This window comes from Mus caroli, chromosome 1, assembly GCF_900094665.2.
Source record: "Mus caroli chromosome 1, CAROLI_EIJ_v1.1, whole genome shotgun sequence".
NCBI lineage: Eukaryota > Metazoa > Chordata > Mammalia > Rodentia > Muridae > Mus > Mus caroli.
Genome location: NC_034570.1, coordinates 40,934,971 through 40,953,146, shown reverse-complemented (window position 1 = coordinate 40,953,146; position 18,176 = coordinate 40,934,971). Strand labels below are relative to the sequence as shown.

Sequence of the window (18,176 nt, the reverse complement as noted above, 5' to 3'; positions counted from 1 at the left end):
TGGAGGGTGGAAGGTATGAGGGGATGGATGGGGGATGGAGGGGATGAGGAGATGATGGGGGATGGAGGGGATGAGGGGATGGATGGGGGAAGCCCAGGGTGCAAGGAAAAAGCAGTGAAGGCTTGGGCCAGTATCTACAAGGAAAACAGAACGACAGAGAGGAAAGGACTACATGTTGGAAGGTGGGGCCCAAAACTGATCAGAAGGCCTGGATCTATTGTCAACTGCCTCCAGAGTTACAAGTTCTTGCCTAGCTATCTAACATAGTCTAAAAAGAGACATGGGAAAGAAGAGAGAAAACTTAGAGAAAATTAGTGTGCCAAGATTCAAGTACAGGAGGGGAAAAAAGTGCTGGAAATGAGGCTAAAACGCGCACAGAAGCTCAAGGACTTACAGACCATAAGAAAATTTACTATTACAATTAAGAACTATCAGCAAGACAGTGAATGCTAGTGACATTCTTCAATCTATTAAAAAAAACCTATGTCATCGAATGCTGCAGCAGTGTGTTCCAAAGCTGGACTAGGATGAGAAGAATTTGAGAAGCAAAAGGTAAGAAAATTTTATCAAATGTTTTAAATTCTTTGAAATAGACCTTTAAAATGTTTTTTTTGGTCTATTTTACTTGAAGATTATAATTCCATTGAAATATACATATCCAAAAGCCCACCTTATAGAATTATATATGTGTGTGTGTATACACACACTTTTAACCACATACAGGTCTCCCATTGATTTCATGTCAACTGTAATGCATCCTGAACATTCTTATATCTAACTCTGAAGCTGGAACACAATCCTGCAACACAACATGAATAACGTTCCCGAAACTAAAGGAATGCTACACTTAGGTGTACAATGGCAGACACCACATCTAAAAACAATAATGCTTTGCTTTTTCAATGTAAACGTCCCCTGAAAACAAGATGAACCGAGAGAGAAAGTGTGAACTGTCATTGAGCAGCATGTGTTGAGCATTCTTCTAGCCTCTGCCTTTCATCTCATATCCTCTTTATACACTGGGAGGCAAATATTATCTCCACAGAGGCATAGCTAGAAATGGATAAGACTGAAAGTGAGCCCCAAGGCTGTCCACCTCTGAGGTCCAATTGCAGCAGACTCTTATCACTGACTCTGGAATGTCAGGAACTATTGTGTTATATATTTGATAAAAAGTTATAGATTTTGCAGAAAGGTATGTATCTCACTGACGTATTGTGTGCTTCTTTGGAACCATCTTCATTCAGAGCTTCAGTTTCTTCCTCCTTCAGAGAAAAGAGACACACAGTGTGAAAGACAGCAGCAGCACAAGGCAGGAAGGACCTTCTTCCCAGAGTAATGATACATCTGCAACTTTCATGAAACCCAGGCCTTGGAAGGTAAGCTGACAAGCCCATTCCTCTAAAAACTCAACTCTCATACACACTCATGCATGTTTTCTCTTTTAAGATAGATAGTATCTGAGTATGATTTGTACTGACAGAGATCACATCTGTCTGATTTGTTCTACTTTGACCCTTAACCTTAATCAAATTAATGGAAAGTATAGCTATAGACCAGGAGAAAAGAAACAGAAGATCTCAAAATATCTGGATCCATATGAAATCTGGAAAAAAGTACAACATGAAAAAGCAGCGGCACAGAGGACGATAACAAAATATACACTGTGTTCAGACAAGTATCAGAATCAGGGCAAATTTATACAAACACCAAACATCCAAGTATAACAGACTCTCACTGCTGTTAAGTGGAGCCACTGCAATCCTAATGTCATTAACACATCTTACTGGGCAGGTGTCAGAACAAGAAAATGGAGAGGTTTTTTTTTAAACTTTAATAGAATTCCCGTTTATAAATAGGTTTATACCTCAAACATGTCGGATTCTTCTTCCAGTTCTTCTAAATAGGCTTCTTCTTCTATGTTGAAAGAATATAACGAACATGAGATAGCTGAAGTATGTACAGTAACAAGAGGAGTTTTAGCAGACCTCCCACCCCAGGCTGAGTCAGTTCATTCTGCAACCATGGCACCTCCCTGCTCCGGAAGGGGAAAGCTTTGGCTTCACACCCAAGTCTACTCATATTCAGTTCCCAATGAATCTGGACTCTTACTTCCTGTGACTTTCTTCCCACAGGGCATGGGGAGCTAGAGAAGCACTGAGGGAGAGAGGAGGCAGAGGGTCATCACCCAAACACGAATAGCTATAGACTGCCCTCTGGTTGGGTCTCTGTCAAGTGGGAGACAGAGGTAAAGTCACAAACTTTTGTGCAAAGCACCTGTATGAGGACACAGGCATGACAGAAGTGGTAACGAAGCAAAAGCACCAGGGAATTTTGACCAAGAGTGTCTGGCACCAGGTGAAGAACTAGTGCAGAATATTGTGAGATGCAATGGGAAAAAGAAAAAAGAAAACTTTTCTGGCAACTCGACTCTAAACAGGTTTCCCTCCACCCTCTCTTTTTCTAAAACTCCCATTTTCCCACTCAGATTCTCAACTTCCTTTTTTTTCTGTATTTTGTTATCTCTTTTGCCTTTGCTGTTGAATCTGAGGATTTCCAACTATGTCACTGGTTTTTTTTTGTTTGCTTTTTGTTTTTTGTTAGTTTTGAGACAAAGCCTCTCTACTTAGCCAGGGATGCCCTGGAATTCACTATATAGACCAGGCTGGCATCAAACTCAGAGAGATCCGCCTGCCTCTGTCTCCTAAGTGCTAAATGACAGTACCTGTGATTATGTTACTGTTTTAATATAATTTTATTTATTCACTAATTACAACCCACTACATATATATTTTTAAAAAATAGTATTCAAGTCACCTTTTCTTTCAAAGTTTATTTCTCTTTCATTCATTTTATTCTTCCAATTGACCTGAATTCAGTATTGAAATATCTTAATATTTAGTACTTAATACTTTGCATTTTTGTCTAAATTCCCTAAATGTCAATTGGTACTTCTTGGTTAAGAGGATGTTTAAATATGTCTTTAAATTCTTAAATACAGGAAAAGCATAAATATTTTTGACATTTGAAATCATTATCATAATCATCATTTTTTGCTGTTGGAGATCTAATCAGGCTCTTACACATAGTAGGTAAAGTATGAGCCACACTCTGAGCATATTTGAAATGAAGTATGAGAGGCAATTTTAGACACTTAAAATTTTCCCACTAAAAGGTTATTTTACACATAAAATATTAACATATTACAATATGCTATATAATATATGTCTTATGATGTTACATGGGTATATTTTTCTACATACTATCTCCACAGTATGGTCTTATTAGTACATTATGTAAGTTAACAATATTAATGTTGTAATAATGATATTGATAGATCATAATATAACATATTATAGGGTGTTATATAATAATAAGTAGGCACAGAGAAAAACTATAAATAGAAGCAGGGTTACATAAATAAAATGTAATGTCAGATATAGACATAAGGAAAGCAAGACTAGATAACACAATCTGAGAGGAAACAGATCTCAACTTGATAAGAAAATGTCCACCGCCTATTCAATGAGTTTAGTGAATTTCAAGACTTTAGTTGAGGATAAAAAGAAATACATTGATATAAACTCACCACCATATACAGGTTAAATAGAAAAAACACCTACTTTGGCTGTTTCATGAAAGGTAATTTAAGAAGTATAACTAAAATATTTCACATTAGGAAAAGACTAAAATATCCTTCATGCACAGTAATATTAATATCTTTCTACTTGTATTACCATCCCACCCACAATGACATTCAGAGAGATTAAATTGAAGAGAAAAATCAGGTGGCTCATGAGTCGGCAATTGTAAATCTATTTAACTTTCAGTATATATTTGTATTTCAATGCATCTATGCTCTACATCAAGAACTTAATACTCCATTATGCACACCTAATTATACCAAGTGTAAACTCTCAGTAACAACAACAGCATTAATGTGGGCACTCAGCAGAGTGTGGACAATCACACCCTACCCCAGATCTCAGCGAGAACATGCTCAGTGATTTATGTGTGCATTTGAGAGGTAAACTGTTATCTCCAGAAACTTAGGGAAGTTGGCTTTTAGCACCGAGGGTGGAGCACTGTGCATTTTGTTTGTTTTTAAGGAGAGAGTTGACAGGGGATGGAGACGAAATGAGACTGATCCAACAGAATCTCTGATAATATAAAAGTTATGTGTATGTGTTAAGGAGAGCATATTGGGGATCTCACCTAGCCCCTGGGATGCTGAAGCAGGATTGTGGATTAGCTTGGGTTACATAGACTTTGTGGGGCAGGGAAGAGAAAGAAAGAGGGAGAGGGAGGCAGAGAAGGAGACAGAGGCAGAAACAGAGACAGACAGAAAGCTGTTTATGAAGAGAAAAATCTTGTTTATCATCTCTAGGTATGTGATAAAGTGTATTAACCTATAATACTATAATTTTTTATATGACCAAGAAAGCTAAGTCGAAATACAAGGAAAAGGTGAAAAGAACACCTTACAAATGTGTGTTGATGTCTATGTAGAAACATAAATTTGCTATGGTGACTTGAGGTCACCTTGGCAGTACAGCCCTGGGGTGGTTTTGATTTTTAAACAACGGGAATTCACTATCTGTAGATGAATCGAAAGCAGGTTAAAAACAGAACAGTTCTTTAAAAAATAACATTTTCTTAAGTTTTAAAGAAATGTAAATTCACTTAAGCAAACATACCATTTTCTTCCAAAAATATGTTCAGTCCATTCACAATTTCTTGCCTGTTTCTTAACTTGTCATTCATCTCTATGATCTAAATTAGAAAACAATTAAAATATCTAACAGAAAGTACTTTAAAAATCAGGTAAGTCTAGCTTTAATGATTAATTGGATTGCCAGTTATTGGTATTAAGCATCTCTATATAAATGGTACCCACAAAATTATACTTGCATGTTTAGGTTCCTTATTATTAATGAACTGGTCTACTTAAAGAATAGCTATGAAGTTTAGGTTGGCTTCCAGAAGACTTCTAGTGCAAATTCAGTTTAAAATTAAACATGCTTTAAAAAGTGGGGTATAGGATGGCTTTCCTTGCCTGTGTTGCCATTAGGATGGTTAGCTCTTCTAGGGATTTCTTATCAAGTAAGTTAGCAGGAGCTGAGGAAAGGGCCTCTTTGCACTCTCTTGTGTCATTTAGGTACCTGCAGAACCTAAATGGAAATTGTGCAAAGTGGTGACAGCCTCATCGAGTCTCATATGAATTTTGTTTCTGTAGAGCTTTTAAACCTTTTCGTTTGGATCCCTCAAACTCTAAAATTTCAAGCATAAGTTCCCAATAATTTGGCTAAAATGTTCTCAATCTTATTTTGCTTTTTTGTAGTCTGTGTCTAAAGTTTTTATTACCTTTTCAGTCAGCAGAAAAGAAGCCTTCCCCAGTCCTTATAGGCCTGAGACCTTATCTAATCAGGGCAGTGCTGATGGTCATAGCTCAGTTTCTGCCTGGATCATTCCTTGCACTCTCTCACACTTGCAAACACTGTTGTCCTCATACACCAACCCATTTCTTCCCATTCTCCTCCTGGGTTATCTCTTATCAACTGTAAGAGTCAGCTCAATAATTTCTTCAGTAGGATTCTTTGCATTGGCTGTGTGCCCTCTCTGTGTATGCTAACAGTGGACACCTTCTGCTCATGCAACACAGTACATAACTTCAACCTCACCAGAGTACTAGCATTCAACCATTTTGCCTCTCTAGAGGCTGAGGTACACCTTCTCATCCCACACTGAGTGTTGACACTGGTACCACTCAACATAAATGGATATACAACTAGAGATTGAGAATTTTTAAGACTTTGAGTCTTCTTCTTGAGGACACTGGGAATCTAGATCCACTGATAATTTAAAAACTTGTGAAAAGCGCACTAATTCAGAGATTTTAAGTATGAATAATAATGCAGTTATTATTTGCTGGGGGAAAAGTGTTTCCAGATGTTGCTGAATGTTCAAGATGAAGTAGACAGGTTACAGGTTGTTAGAAATGACCCTGGATTTGGGGATCATGTTTACATCTGTCAGAGCTTAGCAGATCATCATCTATCACAGCATAGTTGTGAGATTGTCTAACCCCTACTTTAAATTTTGATTGAAATAGTGGATTTCAATCAAAATTTAGCAGGAATAAAAAGCCTCCAGGTTTTTTTTGTTGTTGTTGTTTTTTGTTTTTTTATGGATATGAGATAGGATGTATCAGAAACCAAAAGCAAAGGCTAAAGAAATTGACTTGAGAGTCTAAGGGAACCTGTGTCCACAGACATGGGTAGTGCCTCTCCACCTATAGCATTTCCACCAGGAGCTCCAGCATTACCTGGGAAGTTGTCATAAATGACATATTGGTCCTACATCCACCCTATCCCCCCAGTCTGAAACTCTGGATATATGCCTAACAAGCCCATCATGTAATGAGCCCAATTTTGATAGGTATTGATACAACAGGAAAAAGCCGAATCAAGGAAACAGAAAAGAACCTTAGAGTGGTTTTCTAAGAGTCCAGGTTGGAGGCTGGCTCCTTAGCATTTCTGAATAGTGAAGGTTTTGAAGTACACACACACACATACGCACACTAGTTCAGTGTAATGGGAACCCATCCAGGATCTAACCCTCACTTAAGTGTCCTACCATTGACCTGTATCACTAGCTTCCTACCACTGTTTTAAATTTTTTGAGACAAGAGTCTTGCTAATTTGCACAGACCTTGAATTTTCAATCTTGCCTCATCCTCTTGAGTAACTGGGGTTACATACAGGTCTGGTAGCCCAGCTCCAACTTAAAATTAACTTTTCATTATCTGTGCTAATGAACGTAGAAAGCTGTTGACAATCTCAAGTATTTTCATTTGGCTCTGCAGTAAAAGTCACTATTTTCTTTTAATACCTTTCTCCGTGTCACTAATAATAGCGTCAAGAGGAGAAATGATGTGTAATGTTATTTGTGGGCACTCAAGTGAATCATCTGCACTTTTGTTTTCTTATGTGTACAGCTGACTGGGTAACATCACAAAGCCTTACTGGTGTCTATGACTTCATGGATACTGTCTTTCCTTGGATATCTAATTCCATTTTTTCGAGGGGATGGTCATGCTGGGAACCAAGTCCAGAGACTTGATCATTTGTTCATGCTAAGCAAATGCTCTGCAGCTGAGCTCCAACCAGTGCTCCAACTAGTATGCCACCAGTGTTTTGTTTGTGTCCCACTAGCATTTTCTTTTGCAGTTGGAATTGTCAAGTTAACCTACTTTCTATGCGTAAGCCCTAACCTGATTTTAAGGGCGTTCACTCCTCTCTTCCACCTTTTATGAGACTGGAGAGATCTTGCAAACATATGATGAAAATAAACAGGGGAAAACATTTTCTTTACACTTTTAGTGAGAAACGTTTGCTGTAGAGGTATGGGTTCCAGTGACTGCAACCCAAGCCACAAAGTTTATATAAAATCACAACTAAATAATCGAGAAAACCGGGTGGTGGCAGTGCACTCTTTTAATCCCAGTACTCGGGAGGCAGAGCAGGTGAATCTGAGTTTGAAGCCAGAGCCTGGTATACAGAGAAAGTTCCAGGACAGCCAAGCTACACAGAGAAACCAAAAACAAGCAGGGGGTGGGGTTGAGGGCTTTAAATAATCAAGGAAAACAAGGACTTGTTCATCTAAGTTTAACCCAACACTTTTAACTGTGTAACTATCCTAAAATGCCATAGACTTGATTACACCACTCCTGGCTTCTGCTCTGGCAAAGTATTTGTACAAAAGAGACCCGTAGGCCTCACCTCCAGAAGGCTTCCATGTGGGTGTAAGCACCATGACGACCCGACCATTATAAACACATTTTGATACCAACAGTGCTCTGGGAAAATGACATTTAAAAGTCTTCCATTTCTCCAGCTTAGGACAATGAACCCTAGAGGAGGAGTGAGTAATTTAGGACCTTTCTCTCGGGATATTTCTTACCCATCCTTAACATCCTGCTCGGTTCTCCCAAACCCCAGCCGTTACCTCCATCCGGGTAGCCAGGGCCTCTCCGTTGCTGCCTGCTCCAGCCATATTGTGCAGGGCGCGTGGGTGTTGCTGGGATTGAGGGGGGAGGGGCCTCCTGGGGGAGGGGGAGGGGGAGGGGGAGGGGAGCTCTTGGAAGGTAGGCTACAACCAACAGAGCCAAGAGCCGGTAACAAAACTTGGCTGACCTAACTACAACCATGAGAACAGCAGGCAGCTCCCATACCCTAATTGCTCCAAAGTAGTCAAGAGATGTTGTGGACCGAGTACATTTCCTCTAGAAGCATTTGTCAAAGTGGCGTCAAGGAATGTCTTATATCACCCCTACTATCAAATACTTGTACTTTGTGGGCCCTGAGGCCCCTTTTGACCCATTTTTCACGGTAAGTCATCTGTTAATAAGGACACTCTGTCTTGTCATGAGTGTTGATAGTATCTGCAAGCCCAAACTGATGCTCAGATGAGAAATACAAAAATTAGTTTCTCTACTCGAGAAACCACTGTGGTAGGTAGGGCCGATCTGATTTACCTAGAAAATGAATCCACATTTATTGGTGGTGTTCAGGGGTAGTGCGATGTATGATGCAATTTCTTCTGTTTCTTGGTGAAGAGGATTAACTGGGCCTGGAAGGTGGCTCTAAGGTAGGGGCATTTCCTATGAATGGAATTGAGTTCTGATCCCCAGCTTCCCTGCCTCAACACACACAACATGGAGAGAAAAGCTGGGTTGGTAGTGTGAGCCTGTAAACTCAGTAATGGCCAGACAGCCTGGCAGAAAAACAGTGAGAGATCCTGCCAGAAGAGATCAATGGAGATAGCAATACCACAGAACAGTGCCTTCCTCTACCTACTTCTGCATGTAGGCAAACATGCACATGCAACACACACACACACACACACACACCAAACAAACAGTCAGTAAGATGCTCCAAATTTACAAAGAGAGAGAGAGAGTGCATGTATGGTAGCAATATTTGGGTCACAGGAAAAATAAACTTTGGTGGGGAAACAGGCTGAGCAAAAGGAACAACTCTAGGTATTACAATTTTTATGGAAATACAAAGATTAAGAGTTTATAGAGGACCCATGAGAACTATGGAGACAACATACCCACTCCAACATATCTTACTCTAGACAACAAATACATGTATTAAACACATTGTATTCCAGTTTTGGTAAAATACTGGAATACAGACCTGGTTTGTGAAGGAATATGTGTGAGAAAAAGATACTGTAATCTAATTTTCCTGGTAAAAATGTTTACCTTCCCTTCCATATTTTATGACAAAATCTGACACTAAAGCTAAGAAATTATCATATTGGAGAGGCAGCAATATGTTATTTTGTCATAGTCTCCTTCCCCACTGCCCCATCCTTACTTTAAAGCAGGACTGAAAAGTCCTCTTTGGTATGCCAGCTTAGGCTGTTTTGAGGGGTAAAATCTAAACAGGGTTAACTTAATAAATCAAGCATTCAAGAACACACCTACCTTCTACTGTGGAGCCTACAACCTACAATTTGTTTGAAGGTTGGACATGAAAACAAAATTTTATAGTCCATATTATTTATTTATACATATTTTATAACTGTAAAAAACCTTTTCCAGTATACAAATAATCACTTTGATACATGATAGCACAAAAGTGGATTAAGAACCATATCAATTTCCATACTAACTAATGTTCATAAGCTTAATCATGAAGTTCCTGGAAGATGGGTCAAATGATGAAAAAATGGGCGGCCATGAACACAGCCTTTAATTTCTTTTCCGAACTGGTGCTTCATTCTATAGATAAGATCTTGGACATCCTCTCTTGGTAAGTACATGGGTAGCTGTCTGGATAGACGGACGGCTTCTCCCTATGAAAAGAAAAGCCACACGTTTCATCCTGATAGACCCTGAAGAAGAAACACACTATTCCAGCAAAATAAAAACGGATTCTCATTTACTCAACAAATATTTATTAAGCACCAACAATGCTGCACATTATGGAGACAAAGTTGTTGGCAACAGAACTGAAGATCTTCTCATGGAATTTATAGTTCAATGCAGAAAAACAAACAAACAAACAAAAAACGGATTTGACAAAAACACTGTGAATACATAGCTTACACATTAACTGGGCAATTAACTGGGCAGGAGCAGGCAGGGATTGTGTAAATGGGAAGGCTTACTCAAAGAGATGACATTTAGGCTTTTCAATTACCATGTAAAGGTCCTGGGCAACATAAAGCATTTCAGAGACTAGAACATCCTGCATGGATGTGGCACTGCAGTGAAGGAGGCGAGGTAAGGAAGGTAAGCCGGAGCCAGGGCACGGACAGACTAAAATTTATTAGAATACACAGGGAAGTAGAGATTAAGACAGACAGACAGACAGACAAAGCCTGCTAAGTGTTTTATGTCACACAGCCGTGAGGCTGTGGTAGGTAAGCAGGCTTTGAGGCCGCCGAAGGTTACTGTGCTGTGGGCGAGGGCTGAGAAGAGTTGCCATGCAAGGTCTGCCTCTGAGGTATTTGGTAGATTGACTCTAAGACCTGCAGAATCAGAGGGAATGTTCTCAGGTTTGGTATATAAATGCTGTTATCTGATGCAGGAAGAGTGGTTTGGGGAATAAGAATTATAAACAAAACCAGCTTTTTTTAGCATAAAGAAAAGTCTTGCAAGCTCCCAGTTGTTACATTTTAATATTACTCTATTTAGCCACAGGTCTATCACCTTTTCAGCCTCTCCCCCTCTTTATTCCAACAGAATTTGGTTTTCCTTCACTCTGACCTTTAAGCTCCCCTTCCTCACAGACTCACAAGCCTCCCTGGGACATCGTCTGCTTACTGAGGTTGACCATGAATGAGCTATCCAGAATCCAGTAGTAGGGCTGACTTAGCAACAGGTTCTGGAGCACAAAGTGCTCCGGTTTCTTTCCCTGACCCTTGGTAATCCTTAGATGTGGGCAAATTCTATGCTAGACAATACTAGAATCAAATAACTGTCCTGATATCACCCAATAGAAATGTCAGGTCTTAAGAGCCCTCAGTGACACCTGGAGATTGTCTCGTTCCTCGGGGACTGTTCTTTCTTTTATTGTACCTGTATACTTGGTTTCATATCTGTTATGGTACTCAAATGACCAAAGCCTCCCTAACCCTCCACTTATAAGCCGACAACTTCTCTTGTTTTACCACATACATAAACCAGATACATCTTCTTATTTATGTAAAAGTGTTCCCTTTTAGCTAGACTTGATAGTGTACAGAAAGAATGGTGTGAGTTTGGGGCCAGTCTGGGCTACATAGTGAGGTCTTATCTCAAAACAAACAACAAGAAGAAAATACCATGAAAACAAAACAAAAACCAAAGAAAAATTATTTTTCACTCTTGATTCAGAGACTATTATGTTTCTCCTTTCAAAAACATCTCTGTCACGCTGGAATATTTACCCCAACCCCTCTCTTTTGGTTTTTCCCAACAGGGCTTCTATGGGTAGCCCTAGCTATCCTAGAACTCATTCAGTAGACCAGGCTGGCCTCTACCTCACAGACTGCCCTGCTTTTTGTCTCTGGCTGATTGTTTTTTACTTCTCCATAAAAAACATGCCTAGTTACTCTAACCTGGTACACATTAGCAAAACTGTTTCAGTTCACTCTCAACTGATTTTTTTTTTCTCCATTATGTCTAAAACCTTATTACTTGACCACATGTTTTTTTGCTCTTAAGAAAGATGTCTCTGGAGTTCCCTGAAACTATCACTGTTGAATTGCCCTGGCAACAGGCTGGGAATTTCCACAAGACAAAGCTCCCCAGTGGTTCTAAGTACCACTGAATCCACTGAATCCATTCTCCAGAGTCAGGTCTTTAACCAAACACCATGAACAAAAAGCCCACTTAATGCAGAAGAAGAACAGTCCAGGTCTGTTTTGAGAGTGACAGCAGGGGACCTTAATGAGAACTTCAGTTCTAAAAGTAGCAGTGGTTGTTTCTCTGGACTTAGGCTACACTCGATGGGTTCAGAAACTTCTCAGCTCTCTCCATTTAGATTTTATTGTTTTTTGTTGTTGTTGGTTTTTTTTTGTTGTTGTTGTTTTTTGTTTTTTTGTTTTTCGAGACAGGGTTTCTCTGTGTAGCCCTGGCTGTCCTGGAACTCACTTTGTAGACCAGGCTGGCCTCGAACCCAGAAAGCTGCCTGCCTCTGCCTCCCGAGTGCTGGGATTAAAGGCATGCGTCACCACACCCGGCTAGCACTTTCTTCTTGAAAACTAACATTTTAGAAACTATTCTTTTAACCGTTTACTACTGGGGTTGGTGGGCAAAACAACCTTTACTCCTAGCAGAGGGTTAAAGATAGAAGGCAGAGATAGGCAGGTCTCTATGAGTTCGGGGCCAGCCTGGTCCACAAAGTGAGTTCCATCCAGCCAATGTTACTTAGTGGGACCCTGTCTAAAAACAAAATAAAAAAGTTTTCTATTTGAATAAGAGTCATAAAATATAGGCAGGTCATGTGATCCAGTGAGGCATACCTCCAGATAATTTATTACTTTTCGAGGTCTACATTCATAAATCTCCTTTGCATTCTTGTTTACTATAGCATTAAGAATTTCCTTTAAATCCATTATTCCATAGAATGGGAGACACTGAGCCATTCCTTCTATTTCCAAGTAGTTCTCAGTACTGGAAACTCCTGAGGGAAAAAACAAAACCACACATGCAGAGGCAGAGTTAAGTCAGTTAAAATTATATTCCAGAACATGTCCATTGGAAACAAGTATCACTGTTAGAACACTTAGTGACCCTTCACCAGAAGTTAGTACATCAGGATAAAGTTCTTTCTGGTCATGGAGAGTACAAATAATCACTTCCCAGAAGACTTCCATTGGGTCATAGGTGCTCACTGATGCCACATGTGCTTCCTCTAATTTAGTTTCACCCCACTTCCAACGGCTCTGTTCCTCACATTTGCTCAGAACATTTACTTTGGAGAGAAAATGAAGTCCCATGATATTTATTAAAATCAAAATGGTTTAAGCATTTTATCAACTGCTGTACTTCAAATTCTAGCCCACTGGTCTAATATTTAACTTAAAGACCTTGATTATTTTAACTTAACCATGAATAAAAATAGACACTCTTACCTTGTTACTATAAACTTTAAGGAAATAAAAATGCTAGCATTTATTCAATGATTCAACTAAGAAAATGCTTGAAATTGGTGTTATTTATTAAGCTATTTTAGGGTAATTCAGTCAGTAGAAAATTCCCAAGAGTATATAATCTGCAGCATCGCCTTTGACATTAAGGGACATAATGTGCTTATCCCATTTGTACCTTTAATTCTGGAATCAATATCGTGTTGCTTAGAAGGAAAGTCCAACCTTTGGTAGCTGTTGGTAAACTAATACAAACGGAAGCACTGCAGATCTCAGGACTGGAATGGTCTACCCTCTAACATAACCTCAGTTATGGCCTAGTTTTAAGACCAAACAGTAGGAAAGTAATGTTCTTCCCAGTAAATAACTGAAGAAAGATGAGCTGCTACATCATCAAGCACTAGAAGATGAGCTATAGAGTTCAGTAAGGGAGGGGGTGTAAGTTAGCGCACACAGGGACCTTGAGTGGAAACCACGTAAGAACGGGAATCAGGATGCAGCAGGCTAGAGTCCATCCTTACAGATGTGAAGAAAGGCACCATTCATCAATTCAAACTACAGAACCAGCTAAAGAATAAAATCAAAACACATGCACATGTGCATACCCCCCGCCCCCAGTCTCCATATTTAAAAATTTCCAATTAAAAGACACCAGAGGCCTCAAGGAAAATATCTATAAATCTAGAAGAAATGACTAGAAATCAGTTCAGGTCTGAAAGGGGGGCTGGAAGATGGGCCGACTCCTAGGCTTACTGGTTGTTTGTTTTGTATATGGGGACAGGTCTCACTGTGTAGCCAAAGATTGCTTTAAATTCACTGTATATACCAGGCTAGTACAGACATGTGGCACTTTTCCCATGATGGCCTCTCGAGGTGTGGGAGCAGGCATGTGTCACCACGCCCAGCTTTGCCCCTGATTTATGTTACTCAGTGTTACACTTACTCTGTGAAGTTAATATACCAACTTTACGGATGGCCATGCACGAACCTCCTTAGGCTGCCAAGGAAGCCTGTGTGGGTTCTAATCTTGGCTCTATCACTGACTGTCCTCTGCAGCAAACCTAACTTTTTCCTGCTGCCCTTTCTCATCTGCAAAATGGAGGCTGTGATACGGGCTACTCTGGAGGCCGTTAGGGAGTTGATATGTTAATTCTCTGAAGGGTACTCTATATATAACGGTTACTCAAAATTTATTAGTTGTTGTTAGTGAAGAACCTGAGAAATTTGTGATCTGGACATGAAATCTCCATCTCAAGTGTAACAGCTATAACTACGGAGGTGAGGCAGTTATGAGAGGTATCCTTACCTTGCGAAACTGAGAAAAATCAAGCAAAATTTGAAGTTTGGAACAATGAAACATTTTTTTCCCCAAATATCCAGCTCTTTATATCTGTACACTATTGTTTTTTATTTTCTTTCTAAAATTTATCTATTTATTTATTTACTTATTATTGTTATATGGGTTTTATCTGCATGTATAACTATGCACCATGTGAAGGAGAATAGAACAGGTCGTTGGATCCCCTGGAATCAGTGTGAAAGATATTTGTAAGTTGTTCTGTGGATCCTCTGGAAAAGCAGTCAGTGCTTTCAACTGCTAGGCCATCTCTCCAGCTCCCACTTACTGTCTTCTGTCCCTCTGTAAAGCATTCTTTTAAAAATGCTTTCCTACATTTTGGGTATGACAGTTTAGGCAATGGAGTCTTTCCACATGGTGCCTGCGGCACTGAACAGAACACAAGGGGGAAGAAACAGGCACGCTAGACTAGGGAGCTAGGGCAGTATGGAAACTAAAAAAGACCAAGAAGAGCAGCAAAGAAAACTGGATTCCCTAAGGCAGGCACATTCTCTTTAATCGATCTGGCATAATCCAGACATCGATGTGAAACTGCGGATGCTCTGTGCCACCTGGCAAAAGAGGCAAAGCTGTTAAACAGCAAAAGAGTGGTCGCTTTCATCAGACCACTCCATGAGCCCACACATCTGCTTTATCATCACAGTCCAGGTAGCTAAGTTACACAAGGAGGCAGCTGGGCTGCCATGCCAAAAGATAACATCAAGTTCAGTGATCACTTGAGCACCCTCTGAAGGAAGCCATCTCTGCAGAGCTGGCAAGGACTTTCAGAGAGATGAAAATAGACCTGAGAGCTCTGAGAGACAGATGCAGCTCTTGGAAGGTTTATTTTATTTTTTCCATGTCAGAAAAGCCACATTTTTGTTACCTTGTGTCAATCTGATCTTGAAGCCATTTGCTGTAAGACGAGGGTCACACAGGTAAGCTGATCCACTGCCTCTTTCCTCAACTGTTGACATTTTACGTAAAACCTCTAGATAATGAGACCCATTAAGAAGACTGAAAAAGAAAGAAATTATGGTTCTTTAAGTTACTAAACATTCAGATTGAAACAAGAAAGTTTATGGAAGCTAATCCAAGGGTGTTTTGAAAGTGTTACCACTACACAAGTGCCAAGCCCTGTGAGAAAGCACTCTGTATTCTGTTAGCATTGTACAAGAGGCCCTCTGTAGAGCGTGTACAGAAAGGAGGAGGGCAGACATAAAGGGAAATTTGTCTAAAATGTTAAAGCCTCAATGAGAACTGTAAAAAGTTGTTCTCTAAATATAATACAAATCAAAACCTGACCCACAATGAATCGCTTTTTATGCCTTTAAAGCAGCTATCACGAATGAAAAACACACATTCCATCATCAAGCTACTCACATAGTTATATTCAAAATCAAATGCTACTCAATGCTTCTTCAACAGCCACAAGATTAAATATAAGACTATTCTTCCAAAAAATTTTCAGTTCACACCTTGGGAGAAATTCCTTTAGTTCAATGCAAACATAGCATGTTTGACAAAGGGGCCGCAGAACAGTCATTACAGAAGAGGGCCTATCTAGGCTGATATTATGAGGCCCCATCTATGCAAAGGGGACTTGAGTGCCTACTACAGTAGAGAAATCAACTTAGGCACACAACATGCTGGAGGGTGATGCTGTATCTTGTTACAGCTCCATTCCTCTTGGAGAAGCAAACAAAGTCTTTTAATTTTTTTGCTCGGAATGCTGAAGACTTTACTGACTGTGATATCACAGAAAATGCACTGGCTGTATGTCTAGTTCATCTTACCAACTCTGGAATCAATCTGAAAGCTTGTGGTAAAGATGACAAGGGAGACTCCACAGGTAAGGAGTCTGCATTAGAATCCTGGATATGTGGCTTACTTACTGCTTCTGTAAGCACACCTAAGATAATTTTCCTGAGTTTGTGGTTAGCTTAGGATCTAATCATTTCTGTGAGTGTATGAAAGGATTAAACAAAAGAATTACTCTCACACACTTTAATAAATGAAAGGAAACATGTATTACACACTTATATATGGGCAGAACCAGGATGGAGCAAAGAATCTTGGTCAAGGCTGATAAAGGCATTCACTATGCAATTCACCCGAAGCGTTTGTTTGACAGTGCCAGAGCAGTGTGATATCAAGACAAAGCACAGGACTTCAGCTTCAATTACCACAGAGAAGTCACAAAGGTACAATAGAAAGACACTTGGGATTTACTAAATGCAAGAATGAGCACTCAGAACTTCTAACATTATTTATAAGCCATTAATAGCATCATTAGAGTTCAGAAAAACTTCCTCAAAATACTCCTTCAAAAAAGTATCATTATGCCCACTAGAAAACCTTCAACTTTTAACATGAAACATTATGAGTTAAAAAAAATCTCTCTTACTTCACCGTACCTCTCTGTTAATATAATTGGCTTTTCCAGTGGTTCTGCAAGGAGTTTATGATTCTCAAGAAGTCTTTTAAATAGCAGGGCTTCCTCCACTCTGTACGGGTTCAGTAACATGACATCTGCTCTGGACGTGACCAGCCACGCATCAGGAAACTTGAGACTGTGGATCAGGCAAATCTCATCCTTCTCCGCTAAGTCAACTTCCTTTTGTTTCTTCAAGTTCACTTTTAAGTTTTCCATAGAAAAGGGAACCTCTGTTATTTTAATATTTTCACTCTTCTTCTTTTCATTCTGGGACTGAAAGAGCTCATCAAGTTTTGGCTGATTAGATGAGTCTTTCACCTTATGTTTCTGTGTCCAGCCCCACGAACTGGTGGCCCTTATCTTTTTCCTGCCGTCTTTTAATGATACTTGTGTCTCTTGTTCAATAGCTTTCTTCATCTGGTTATTGTATCGTTCCAAGTCCTTTTTAGCCTTTTCCTCATATCTAAGAACAGAGATTAAATAGAACTAATAATAAAATTATAACATAATAAAAATATTTCATCTAAAGTAAATTTTAATAAGCTGTCATTCAGTAATGCCAATGAAATCTGTATTAGAGAGACCCTCCTGTGTGCTTAGGATAAACTCCAAACAGAGCACAGAAATCAGCCCCTGAAAAGCAGTCAAAATACTTGCATCCATGAAGCCCGAGCCAGCATTAGCAGGTGGGAGCTGCAGGAATCAGTTAGGAGATGGATGGCACTTATTAGTCTGTATCATCAGAACACAGATCCTCGCTTCCAGAACAACTTAAAATCGAGAGAAAATCCCATGTGAGAGCTCTCAGGAAAACATTAAAATGCTAATGAACTGAACTGAGTTTCCATTACTTCTACTGCAGAAGAAACAGAACCCGGTGTCCGAGTTACTTGTGGGGCTTGGTAAACATCTTGGCCTTTAATTTAAAACTTGAAGAGTGCCATATGTTAGGTGGAAAACCCCTAAACCCTAGAACTGAGTAAATCTCCCCATAATTCAATGCAACACAAACTCCCACAAGCTCAAAGGCATCTTAAATAAAAATGAACACTTTCTAGAAAGGAACAGATATCACCCACAATGTCCACTGCACAACTGAAACTCACCGCTCAAGCACCAAAACAGAGTGTGAGTCATGGCCAAGGAAAAGACCCCTTCATTACAAGTCAGATTTATAATTAATAAAAAGTTTCGTATAAACGTTTCAGGACTCTAGATAAGCACTAGGAAGAGAACTAGGAGGGGTGAAGGGGA

The 18,176-nt window shown here is 39.6% G+C and overlaps 2 protein-coding genes across 17 annotated transcripts in view; both read right to left on the bottom strand.

Moving 5' to 3' along the window:
• Positions 1–8,065, bottom strand: part of LOC110302872 — a 32,815-nt gene extending 24,750 nt beyond the window's left edge. Inside the window, exons 1-4 of one of the 3 annotated variants that reach the window (XM_021173657.1) lie at positions 8,008–8,065; positions 4,698–4,773; positions 1,868–1,917; positions 1,213–1,265 (exon numbers count right to left, since the gene is read on the bottom strand). In XM_021173657.1, coding sequence (XP_021029316.1) covers positions 1,213–1,265; positions 1,868–1,917; positions 4,698–4,773; positions 8,008–8,055 — 227 coding nt within the window. In that variant the 5' untranslated portion in view covers positions 8,056–8,065. The other 2 variants (XM_021173665.1, XM_021173673.1) reach the window with 2 other exon arrangements.
• Positions 8,066–9,554: 1,489 nt separating this feature from the next.
• Pms1 (PMS1 homolog 1, mismatch repair system component) overlaps positions 9,555–18,176 on the bottom strand; it is a 104,413-nt gene continuing 95,791 nt past the window's right edge. For 13 of the 14 annotated variants that reach the window (XM_029479061.1, XM_029479084.1, XM_029479070.1 and 10 more), the window contains 4 exons: positions 16,903–17,385; positions 15,372–15,502; positions 12,523–12,683; positions 9,577–9,867 (listed from right to left, as the gene is read on the bottom strand). In XM_029479061.1, coding sequence (XP_029334921.1) covers positions 9,703–9,867; positions 12,523–12,683; positions 15,372–15,502; positions 16,903–17,385 — 940 coding nt within the window. In that variant the 3' untranslated portion in view covers positions 9,577–9,702. Of the gene's footprint in view, positions 9,868–12,522; positions 12,684–15,371; positions 15,503–16,902; positions 17,386–18,176 lie in introns of all 14 variants that reach the window. The other variant, XM_021162634.1, reaches the window with a different exon arrangement.